The 13,338-nt window shown below is 39.0% G+C and overlaps 1 protein-coding gene across 1 annotated transcript in view; it reads right to left on the bottom strand.

The window, feature by feature from the left end:
• SPAST (spastin) overlaps nt 1-13,338 on the bottom strand; it is a 68,778-nt gene that overhangs the window by 36,443 nt on the left and 18,997 nt on the right. Inside the window, exon 4 of the mRNA XM_010829882.1 lies at nt 13,070-13,337. Coding sequence (XP_010828184.1) covers nt 13,070-13,337 — 268 coding nt within the window. The remainder of the gene's footprint in view (nt 1-13,069; nt 13,338) is intronic.

The following is a 13,338-nucleotide window of genomic DNA, read 5'->3' as shown; positions in this document are numbered from 1 at the left end:
CCAATTTATACTCCTATTAACAGTGTATGACTGTTCTCACTGGCAACATCTGAACAAAATCTTTTAAGGAATTTTACCACATTACATGGAGGCAAGTGAAATGACTGATTCTGTACAAATAAACTCACATGCTCAATAATTACTCAATTATCTAATATTCTTTGGTAATAGGAAGTTGATTTACTGCCTTATTTGAATCTCGGATGTCAGTATGATAGTAGAAAATGAAAATGCATAGATTATCTCTTATCTAAAAGTACAAGACCACTGGAGAAAGGAGAGATGTATAAATCAATGGAATAGAAATACAGAAATAGACCCTTACAGACATTATTGATCTGACTTTGACAAAGATGACAAGGTAATTCAAAGGAGAAAGAAGAGCTTTTTTAAAAAACAACACTGGAATAACAGGTATCTGTAAGCAAAAAAGCTTCACATGAGATATAAAAATTAAGTTAAAATGGGTTATAGACCTAAATGTAAAACCTAAAAATATAAAATTTATAACAGAAAGCAGACAAAATTCTTTGTGATCTTGGCTTTAGGCCAATCACAAACCTTAACAAGAAAAATTGATAAACCAGACTTCATAAAAATTAAAAGTTCCTGCCCTTCAAAAGACAGAGTTGACAATATACAGACAAGCCAGAAACTGACAGGGAGAAAATATTTGCAAACAATACGTCTAATAAAGGTCTTGTAACCAGAATATACACAGAACTCTTACAATGATATTTTAAAAAGTCATTAAAAAATAGTGTGCAAAAGATCAAAACATATACTTTACCAAAGAAGAGAGCACAAGAAATGATCTTCAACATCATTAGCTATTAGGGAACTACAAATTAAAACTATAAGATTTTAATTTTGAATGGAAAAAATTACAAGACAAAGTATAATGAATTTCTCATACATTTGCAGGGGTGACTATAAAATCATATGGCCATTTTGAAGAGTCTGGTTGTTCCTCACAACATTAACATATTCTTACCACATGATCTAGCTCTTCTTCTACATATTTACCCTAACAAATTAAAACATCAAAGACCTGTGCATGAATATTCACCAACTTTATTCATAAAAGCTAAAAACTGGAAACAACCCAGATGTCCACCATTTCGTGAACAGATTAACAAATTAAGGTACATCCATACACAGAATTGGAGAAGGCGATGGCACCCCACTCCAGTACTCTTGCCTGGAAAATCCATGGATGGAGGAGCCTGGAAGGCTTCAGTCCATGGGGTCGCTAGGAGTGGGACATGACTGAGTGACTTCACTTTCACTTTTCACTTTCCTGCATTGGAGAAGGAAATGGCAACCCACTCCAGTGTTCTTGCCTGGAGAATCCCAGGGACGGGGGAGCCTGGTGGGCTGGCGTCTATGGGGTCGCACAGAGTTGGACACGACTGAAGCGACTTAGCAGCAGCAGCAGCAGCATACACAGACTACTACTCAGCAATAAAAAGGAACAAAATACTGATGCATGTAGGAACAGAGATGAATCTCAAAAACATGCTAAGTGAAAAGAGCCTGACACAAGAGGCTACACACTGTATGATGCCATTTACATGACAAAACTATAGTGACAGATGAGACTGCCGACTGCCAATAGCAAAGGGGAGTGCAAAGGGATCAGCTAGAAAGAGACCCAAGGGGCTTCTGTGGTGACAAAACATTCCATATACTGATTGTAGCGACAGTTTACACAACTGTTTGTCAAAACTCACTGAACTATACAGATCCCTAAAACTTTACTGTATGTAAATTATACCTCAGTAATTAAAAGTGCAATACTCTAACATTTAGATATAAGAACATTTATTTTGTGTTGGATAATAATACCAGAGTTAAAATTTTGATTACAAGAATAAGATTAGAAGAGAAAAACTAGAAAAATATTTTAAAAACATCCGTTTGAAGAGATTAGAGAGTTTTCAAAACAGTGAAAATTATCAAAATTTGGAAGGAGAGATCATTTCAGACCCATTAGGATGGTTATTTTGAAAATTACCAAAATATGAAAAAGAGAAACGTCAAAGAGGTGAGTCTACCATCTGGGGCACTTCTCTGCTTTAAGTGAAGTGAAACTCGCTCAGTCGTATCCAACTCTTTAAGACCCCATGGACTGTAGCCTGTCAGGCTCCTCTGTCCAAGGAATTCTCCAGCAAGATTACTGGAGTGGGTAGTCTTTCCCTTCTCCAGAGGATCTTCCCAACACAGGGACCGAACCCAAGTCTCCTGCATTGCAGGCAGATTCTTTACCATCTGAGTCACCAGAAAAGCCCAAGAATACTGGAGTGGGTACCCTATCCCTTCGCAAGGAAATCTTCCAGACCCAGGAATCAAATCATGGTCTCCCACATTTGCAGGCAGATTCGTTACTAGCTGAGCTACCAGGGAAGCCCATCATCAATTCTGAATGAGAATGTGACCAAGAGACTAAACCCAAGTCTCCTGCATTGCAGGATGATTCTTTACCATCTGAGTCACCAGAAAAGCCCAAGAATACTGGAGTGGGTAGCCTATCCCTTCACCAGGAGATCTTTCAGACCCAGGAATCAAATCACGGTCTTCCACATTTGAAGGCAGATTCTTTACTAGCTAAGCTACCAGGGAAGCCTGTCATCAATTCTAAAGGCGAATGTGACCAGACTCATGGAACTAAGTTGACAAAAAATGAATTCTAGGGCATGCCCAGGAGAATTAGTGGCAAAGATTCCTAAATTTTGATTGGGCCCTTGCATCAGTGAAAAAGGATAGCTTGCATACGGACTGACACCAACATTCAAATCACTTAAATCCCTTAAGTTAGGGGAATCTACAGCCTATAACCTTCGATGACCATCCTATTGACTAAATTTTTTATTATTTTTTTCTTTTTGGACACGTCACACAGCTTGTAGGATTTCAGTTCCCCAGCCAGTGACTGAGCTTGGGTCCCAGCAGTGAAAGCACCGTGGGACCGCCAGGGAATTCCCCCTTTTGACTAAACCATGGCAGAAAAATCAAAACTTACAATGATCTCCAGCACACAAAAGGCCTTCGGGATGCTTCAGCAGTTCTTGGTTTCCCTTATACATTTCCCTGTCTCCTATATGGGCCCCAATAACATTCAGACTCAACCAACTGCTGCTGCTAAGTCACTTCAGTTGTGTCCGACTCTGTGTGACCCCATAGATGGCAGCCCACCAAGCTCTGCCATCCCTGGGATTCTCCAGGCAAGAACACTGGAGTGGGTTGCCATTTCCTTCTCCAATGCATGAAAAGTAAAAGTGAAGTCGCTCAGTCGTGTCTGACTCTTCACGACCCCATGGACTGGAGCCTACCAGGCTCCTCCATCCATGGGATTTTCCAGGCAAGAATACTGGAGTGGGTTGCCATTGCCTTCTCCAACTCAACCAACAAGACTACATCAAATCAAGAGAAGAATGGGATGGCAGAAGCTTACAATCAATGGTTGCAGTTGTAGCTGAAACTATTAGCCAGTAATCTGAACTACATACACAGTATGGCTCATAAATCTAGGAACTACATAATCTATGGACAACAGTGGCCCAAGGGTCAAATACAGTCAGCTTCCTGGTTTTCTATATAAAGCTTTACTGGATCACACCCCCTATATATGAGTGTTGAATAGCTGTGAAAGAGCACTTGAACAATGGTTCAACAACAACAAGACAAATGAGGGCTTCCCTGGTGGTTCGGTGGTCAAGAATCCTCCTCCCAATGCAGGGGACACGGGTTCAATCCCTGCTCTGCAAAGATCCTACACACTGAGGGACAGCTAAGCCCATGCACCACAACTACTGAGCCTGCGTTCCAGAGACCAGGAGTCACAATAACTGAGCCTACGTACGGCAACTGCTGAAGTCCGAGCACCTAGAGCCCATGCTCAGCAACAAGAGAAACCACTACAATGAGAAGCCCACCCGCTCACAACCAGAGAGCAGCTCCTGACTTGCTGCAACTGGAAAACGTCCAGGTGCAGCAACAAAGACCCAGTGAAGCCATAAATAAATTCTTAAACATGAATGCAAAAATGGGCAAAGAACTTTAATAGACATTTTTCCCAAGAAGATATGCAAATGGACAATAAGCACATGAAAAGATGCTCAACATCCTAAGTCATTATGGAAATGCAAATCAAAACTATGATGTGATACCACTTCGCATTAATTATAGCATGGCCATTATTTTACAAAGTAAACAAACCTTGAAACTAACCAATGTGGGGAAATTAGAAAACCTTGTGCACTGGTGTTAGGAATGTAAAAATGCAAGGCTGCTGTGGAAAGCAATTTGGCAGTCCCTCAAAAAATTAAACATAATAATGAACATATGATCCCACAAGTCTACTCCTATGTGGATACTCAAAAGCACTAAAAGAGGGACTCAGAAACTTGTATACCAATATTTATATTATTATTATTAATTTTTTAGCTACCCCTTACAGCATACAAGATCTTAATTCCCAGACCAGTGATTAAACCCACGCCGCCTGCACTGGAAGCACGGAATTTCAGCCACTAGACCACCAGGGAAGTCCCTAGAGCAGCATTATCAACAATAGATAGAAACAACCCAAATATCCAGTAGCAGATGAATGGATAAACAAAAGATGGCATACACATAGAATGGGATATTATTCAGACTAAAAAAGGAATGAAATCTGTTACATGCCTCAGCATTGTTTATAGATGCTGAAATGCTAAGTGAACTGCCAGACACAAAAGGACAGATACTATGTGATTCCACTTATATGAGGTGCCCAGAACTGGCGAAATCACAGATAGAACGCAGAACGGAGGCTATCAGGGACTGGGGGTGAGGGAAGAATGGAGAAGGGGAAATGAGGAGTTATTGTTCTATGGGTACTGAGTTTTGGTTTGGGAGGATGTAAAGCTCTAGAAATGGACAGTGGTAATGGTTGCACAATACTGTGAATGTATTTTTCTTTTGTTTTTTTGGCCATGTGGCATGTAGGATCTTAGTTCCTCAATCAGGGATTGAACCACGCGTCCTGTAGTGGAAGCATGGAGTCTTAACCACTGGACTGCCAGAGAGTCCCCTGTGAATGTATTTAATGCCACTGATTCCCACACTTTAAATCATTAAAATGCCAAGTTTTGTTATCTATGTTTTACCACAATAAAAAAAACTAAATGACCCATTACAGGCAGTTTGTTGACCCCTTGTATACAGCAATGAAAATGAACAATTATTGCCAAAAGTAACCTCAAAGATTAATCTGACAAGCATGAAGTGAAGTGAAAGTCGCTTAGTTGTGTCTGACTTTGTGACCCCATGGACTGTGGCCCACCAGGCTCTTCTGTCCATGGAATTCCCCAGGCAAGAATATTGGAGTGGGTTGACATGCCCTTCTCCAGGGGATCTTCCCGACCCAGGGATCGGACCCAGGTCTCCTGCACTGCAGGTAGATTCTTAACCATCTGAGCCACCAGGGAAGCGCCCTGACAAGCATAATGTTGAGCAAAAGCAGCCATACACAAAAAGAACGTCAACTGTATGATTTCATTTATAAAGCTGATTTATGGTGTAAGAAGATAGGAACTGAAGATACCTTTGTGCAGGGTGTGGAAAGGTGGTGAGCAGAAGGGAGGATGAGAAAGGCAGGCTTCCAGAGCAATATTCTAGTTTTTGACCTGGTGAGGTTTCAAACTGCTATGTTCAGCTTAATAATTCATTAAGCAATACACAAAGTGTGTACTTCATGTATACTTTAATAAAAGTGTACTTAAAACTGAAAAAAAAATACAAGAGGAAGATTAAGTATTTTGAAATGGAGAGTCCCTACATATTAAGTGAAAAAGGTTACAGATGAGTTTCTATGCAACATGATTCATTTTCTTCTAATGAATAAATATTTATGCTTATGTAACTAGACAAAGTCAGGAAACTTATCAGTAATCATCCAAGGATAAGGTTACAGAAGATTTTCACTTTCTATATTTGTGCATTATTTTAATTTTTGATGTGTGTTATTGTACAAGCAACAAAAAGACTGATGATATCCATCTTTAAATGAAGATAAGAATACTGGACTAATTTGTGGATTATCTATTGCATCTTTTTCTTCACATGTTAGTAGTACTCAGATTGCCACTGAGAAGATCAAAACAAGAGCAGCTTGGGTAGAGAGGATGTCAGTCTGCAACTATGTGAGTTAGAAGATAGAGATTTAAGTCCTTGCTCCATCATTTAAGAGCTCTCTGACTTTGGGAAAGTCAGCCAATCTCTCTGAGCTTTAGTTTCCTTACCTAAAAACAAGATGACACTTCTTTTACCTAACTCCAAGTTGTGGCAAAGATCAAATGAAACAGGGCATGGGATAATATTTTAATAAAAGAGATACGTAAAAATTACTTTTGGCATACGTAGTAAATCTGTTGATAAATATAAATCCTTCTACTGCAGAACTGTATGCACAGTTGTATTTTTGCTCTTAAAGCCCACTGTTTTTACTCATCTATTTAGTCCTTCTTAAGCAACATTCTACAAACAACTCCAGGAAATAAGTATATCCATTTTCCTACACAATTTTCTGCTAGCAACCTGCAAGTGTCACATTTGAAAGTAACAGGAATCTTTAAAGACCTTACAGTAGATGTTAATGTGTGCTGATCCACAATGAACTATAGAGGCCATGAAGCATCAGACTGACAGCTCCCAGGTTCATTCTCTCATTGTTCACTATCACAGAAAGGATCCTTTCTATTGTTTTAATTCAGCAAAAAGGCCATATTTGCTTTCATGTTCAAATATCAAGGTTTATTTCTGAAATGAAGATTTATTTTTTCCCCCACTTAACTGGAAAGGTTTTCAACCCTGTGTAAAGAAATCATTACAGTTTTTGGACATTTTCTTTAACCTTAAGAATTTCAACTGATTTTCTTTAAAAATCTTTCGTATTTACTATGGATGGATGGTGGATAATTTTAACTTCTGTGCATTATCGGTATTTCCCAAATTCTCTATCAAGAGCTTGCATTCTGGGCTTCCCAGGTGGTTCAGCGGCACAAAAAACAAAACTTCCATCTGTCAATGCAAGAGACACAAGTTCGATCCTTGATCCAGTAAGATCCCACATGCCTTGGAACAGCTAAACCTCTGTACCGCAACTATTAAGCCTGTGCTTTAGAGCCTGGGAGACACAAATACGGAGCCCATGTGCTCCAACTACTGAAGCCGGAGCTCTCTAGAGCCTGTGCTCTGCAACAAGAGAAGTCACCACATTGAGAAAAGCCCATGCACCACAACTGGAGAGTAGCCCCCACTGGCCACACTTAGAGAAAAGCCCACGCAGCAATGAAGATCCAGCATAACCAAAAATCAGTCAAGCAATCCTAAAAAAAAGCCTGTATTCATCTATGAGTACGTACATAAGAACAAAAAATTCATTTTATCTCTTCTGTAATAAAAAGCTAGGATACTAAGTGAGGCTAAGAAGAGACTTCCATTTGTTTTTTCTGAACTAAGAGTCATAATTAACAAATATATTTTTATATCACTCTTTAGATAATTCTCCTTCTTCCCCAAATCACATTTAGACCGCTGTTTCCTAAAAGGAAGATAATAAAAACTAGATATCAAGGTTTAACAATGTTCAAGCATAACCTCTAGAGGCTGTAACCTTAAAAGAACTGTAAAATTAATAATAGTAGTTCCTATTTTCTGAGGATCTATTATGCACAAGTACTGAGTATTTCACAAACATTATCTCAGTGTAGTAGTAAGTAACTTGCCCAGGATCCTGTACAGTCAGAATTCAAATGTCTATTTGGGTAAGAGGCACTGCAATTTAAAAAGGATGAAATTAGACCCTCAAAACTGAGACAATGAAAAGCAGCCCCTGACATCCAGGAGCCAGTACCATCAACTAAGCCTTAGTGTAACAAGGAAATGATTTGACATTACAACTGTGCCTTGGTGTTATACTTAATATAAACAATTTCATAGAACAACAGACAGGTCCACTCTGTAATCATGATGAATGAAGATAAAAACAAGACTACTCTGCAATCATGTCTAAACACACACAAAACATCAATACTGCCCAAGCCATGAAACACCAAACATCCTTCTCTTCAGGCTAATGAGTGCCTCTCAACCAACCATAGCTTCATCCTCACTCTAGTCTCCCCTTCTGTATCAAATTTAAGAAACTTAATTACAGAATTATCCACAATTCCTGAAAGCATCCAATCCAGAGCAAAACCTTGCTTCCATAACTCCTCCTCAAAAATCACTGAGCACAAGCCCAAATTCTGTACATTCTTTCTAGTTGCCTTTTCCTGAGATAAGGGATGGTTCCCCATGGTGTGTGTTCTCTTGGCTACAATAAGTAATACATCCCACTTTTTAAGCCACAGGTGTGTGTTCTAGTGATAGTTCACTAAAAGGCTCTGGCAAAATTCACTTAAGAACAACAACAGTTAAGCACAAAATATCTCCACTTCAGCATCAAATATCTGCCAAAGAGCAGAAAGATGTGAATAAGCATAATCTGTCTATGCTATATCTATATAGCTGTAAAACATTTTCTAGTCCCAAGAAAACCTCAATTTTGACATTTTTCTTTCCTTATTTACCAGAACAAACTGCTGAGTTTGAGCGTGCTCAAAGATGTTTTATTCTACAGGGTATCAAGTGTGAGCAGTTGTTAATTCACAAAGCAAGAGCCAAAAAAAAAGCTAGGTCAGCTTATTAATACCTTCACTACTATTATATAGGTCAAGAGAGAGGAAAATTAGTAGAAAAACAGAGAATCTATACTTTGCCAGAGTGAAAAATCCAACTATTATTGGGTAGAGCACAGAGAATAAGCTAGCAGAAAAAAGGCAGGAAGGGTTAGGAAAGATCCTTCTTTGGTAATTTAATACTTATTTACTGACAACTGTCATCAGGATGAGTAACAATAATCTTAGGAATCTAGTTACCAGGTGAGTTTTACAGGGTTAACTGTATTTTACATTAGGAAGGATATAAACTATAATAAAAAAAACAAAACCCTAAAAACAGAACAAGGGAGGAAGTTCCTAAGAATGGCTGCCTTTTGGGCTTTAGTGCAAATGTCACTCCATATTCTTGCAGAGAAATATGAAATGTTTATTGTATATTTAATAAAAAGTAATGTTATTCTCTGGGAAAAGTATGATATTATCAGAATGTCAATCCATCAGAAACATTCTTTCCTTGTTCTAATCATTTAAACCAGAAATGAGGCCCCAAAAAATTGCCTGAAATCAATCCTTTCAAACTGATGTCTCAGAGTTTTTAAGAGTAAAAGAAAACGTACCAGATCTCCAGATCTGATACTTCTGATTTCTATCCTCTAGCTTCACCTTCTGAAAATAGATGTGGATAAGCAAGTATTTTGTGTGTGTTTTAAATAATGAACAGTGTTGGTTTACATGAAATTATAAAATTCTACAGTAGTTTAAAAAAAAACCTCTTTTAAATATAAACTGACTCGAAATTTTAAACAGAAAAGGATTGTATTTAGATAATTTCTATCCTTGATGACAGATGCTGCATGCAGCCCTATCTTATCTTGAGAAACTGACTCTCTCTCTCTCATACAACACACTGGGCCCTTGCTATCTGTCAAGTCCTACATATCTGAGGTAATTGAACCACACCTAGAGAATCTGTACTACTGTATTACTCAGGAGATTCCAGGCTTGTCTACCTGTAGGAGCCATGTAAAGCATGTTAGTTCATGTTAATCTGAAGAACCACTATTACAACCTCCTTTTCTCCCCTAAGTATCCAAGGGGCCCTTGGAATTACACAATAGAGAACCTGCTTGCTGCTGCTGCTAAGTCGCTTCAGTCGTGTCCGACTCTGTGCAACCCCATAGACAGTGGCCCACCAGGCTCCCCCGTCCCTGGGATTCTCCAGGCAAGAACACTGGAGTGGGTTGCCATTTCCTTCTCCAAGAGAACCTTCTTAGTATAAAATAAAAGTATGAAATTATGCATCTGTTCACCTAAACTCTGTTCCTAATTCTGCTACTGTGCGTTCACTCTTTAAATTCCAGTTTCTCCAGATATACAGCTGATATCATAGGTTATCAGTTTTCCAAAATGTTCAACAATAAATAAAACATCTACAAATCATTTAACTCCTTGGGAAAAAAAGGAGGATATATATGAAAGAATAAACACATTTTTTTAAGAATACACACATTTATTAATCACATAAGAAACATCTTAACACATCTCACTGGAGAGGAAGTAATTTTCTCTCAAGTTAACATCCAGAATGCAGAGCTGAGCAAATTAACTGGTATTCAATAAATGCTCTAATGAACAAACTTCACATAATCTTTTATTAGGTGAATAGAATCTGCTGTGCTATTCTTTTCTATTCAAAAATAGCATGATTTTAGATAATCTAGGCCTTTATGAAAGTTCAGCATCACAGTTAAGTATGCCATAAAAAAATAAAATTCAAAATAGTCACCACATAAACAACATTTACACATTACTTTGTTAAAATAAGATTTAATTTGGCCTTTATTATTTGAAGGCACCAAATATGTCGATTACCTAACATCATGACAGTCTGAAATAGCCCACTTCACCTGCTGGAATAAAGTGGCTTTCAGTGTATTTATAAACTAACTCAAGTTATCAAGGGAAAGGGAACGCAGGACATTACTAGCTCCTTAATGATTCAGGGGCTAACCACAGAGTTAGGAAACTTGTGAAGACTATCTATTCAATTCATTTCTATGTATTTTGATGCAGGAGGAAAGAGAGAGAATGAAATTCTCCTGGAATTAAGTTCTGTATTGTCAAGGATGCCAGAGAGGCAAACAGACCTCAAATATGAACTCCTGCATCTACTGAATTAAGGTTAAAATATAAAAAATTTCAATATACTCAAGGGAAAATCTGAAATAAAAGAAAACCACAACAATGTAAACTCAGTTTTACTTCACTTTTAAAGGAAAATGAATATAACTAATTTGCTTCAGTCTGAACCAATTTCCTTTGGAATATAATGCAGCAGTTGTAGAACTCAAACTAAAGACATATCATTGCCTATTCTGATGTCCACTTTAGAAACTAAAGTATAAATAAAGCACAATCTTTGAATAGAAACATTACCTGCTGAAAAAGAGCGAAATACGTGGTACATAGATGCTGAAAATATTTATACTTAAATATTTTAAGAGGACTTAAATATAATAGAGGCATATATGTGATATTCAAAGATAAATCACCAGCATGAAATCCAAGGTCTGAATTCCACTTTCATCACTTACCCCTCACATGGAACTGATTTCTCTTTAATTTTAAGAGTCTAGGACCTTTTTTTAAAGCCTAAGTTTTCGTTGATCTCTCTTGCTACCTCCCAACTCCCATCACCCAGTGTTAACAAAATTTCCTTGTGTGTACTGGCATTCTCTTTTCAAATGCAACAAATGATCTACCCTCAAATATATCCCTCTATTCAACTTTTGACCTAGATTAGTAAACTTCAGAGGACTCTATTATAATAAAATAGTGCAATAAAACAGTGCTTCTCTAGAAAGGGATAATAGTATATGCTTCTTCATCCTCCTCAGGTGATCTTGGATCTTCCTTAAAGGTGGTAAATAAAGTAGTTAATAAAAAATTTCCCTCCAAAAACACACAGTATTCTTTTCTTAAATGTGTCTCCTTTCTTCAACTTTCTGAAGCCTCCTCTCTGTCCTTTCACTCCAAGCTCATGAATACCTGCCTCCTTCCTTATATCCTACTTTCCAGTCCAAGGGCCCACAAAGGAAATAGATTTCAATGAAACTGAAAATCTAGAACAGTTTGTGGAGTTAGTAGTGGAGACACTACACGTGAACTGCAGATTGCTTTTTTTTATACTAATGAACAATGCAAATGAGTAGTTAGAGGGAAAAGATCTCAGCAAACTGGAGTTAGAAATGAAAGGAGGGATTTTCAAAATGTTATAATTTCATTTATCATTTTCCATAAAAATTTGTCATTGAGTGAGTGAAAGTCGCTCAGTCGTGTTACTCTTTGCGACCCTGAATTCTCCAGGCCAGAGTACTGGAGTGGGTAGCCTTTCCCTTCTCCAGGGAATCTTCCCAATCCAGGGATTGAACCCAGGTCTCCCGTGTTGCAGGAGGATTCTTTACCAGCTGAGCTATCAGGGAAGCCCAACAGTATCTTCACCTCAGGGGGTAATTGTGAGGATTAAACAGATTACACATGCAAAGCCAAGAAAATAGTGCCTGGCATATAAAAAGACTAAAAAAAAAATGTTAAAGAAATCTGAAGAATGTGGTTCCCTTGCTTTCATCCAGAAACAGAAATCTTTACATTTTACTGTAAAATAGTATGTATAAACTAACCCTATTCATTCAATATTTCAATTTAGAAATTTTGAATGGAATACTTGGAATATTCATTTAGATGAAATCAAATCAACCATGGGCAAAAGTTTTATACTAAAACAGAATTTTATTGAAAATACTTAGAAGTCATTATACTGATAAATAACTGTCGTGAAACTTAAAAAATAGTGCAAATTCAGCTGTAATCATATGCAGCTGTTCCTTTCAAAATTAAGTCACCATTTGTTCTCTTTTTTCTGACACTACAGTACTCTGCTTTCACTAAAAGCCTGTAACAAGGAACAGCTTCTTCGATATCAAAACCTTTTGGAAACCTGGCTCAGAGCAAGCCACTCACTGTTTACAGCGCTAGAAAGGCTCTGTGTGGTCACTCTAGGACAACTGTCACTGTCAGCAGCACGTCCAGGTGTCTCACAGGGACTCGGGTCATACAGAAATGTAGGTGTAGGCTAGGTCTGAAACAAAGTCAGCGGCTAGGGTGCCTGAAAGGGGAGGGTTTTTCAGTTGAGACTCATAAAGGATGAGGGTCTAACCCCGAGGAAGCGGTCTCGCAGGGCAGATCAGTTTCGGGGGCGCCCGCTGGCTCCGTCAGGAAAGGGACGCAGGTGTTGCCCTCCCTCGGCGACCGCATCGCTTTCTTCCCGGCGCCGCCGCCCCCTCCCCCCCCAGCCCCCCATTTACCTTTCTCGTCCTCATCGATGCGCAGGGCGACGGAGATGTACTCGAAGGCCTGTTTGTGGAACGCTCGGACGCGCTCGGCCTCCCCGCCTGGCACCGGTGCCGGGGGCGACGCCGAGGCCGGCGCGGCCCCGGAGCTCCTCTTGGCGGCCATGAGGGCGCGGGAGAAGCGCTGGCAGAGCCACACGAAGAGGAGCCCCAGGTGGAAGGCGACCAGGCGCAGCAGCGCGAAGCCTAAGAACAGCGGGTAGGAGAAGTAGTACAGGTTCCGC

The sequence above is a fragment of the Bison bison genome, unplaced genomic scaffold, assembly GCF_000754665.1.
Source record: "Bison bison bison isolate TAMUID 2011002044 unplaced genomic scaffold, Bison_UMD1.0 scf7180017864508, whole genome shotgun sequence".
Taxonomy (NCBI): Eukaryota; Metazoa; Chordata; class Mammalia; order Artiodactyla; family Bovidae; genus Bison; species Bison bison.
This window is presented reverse-complemented; position numbering and strand designations above follow the sequence as displayed.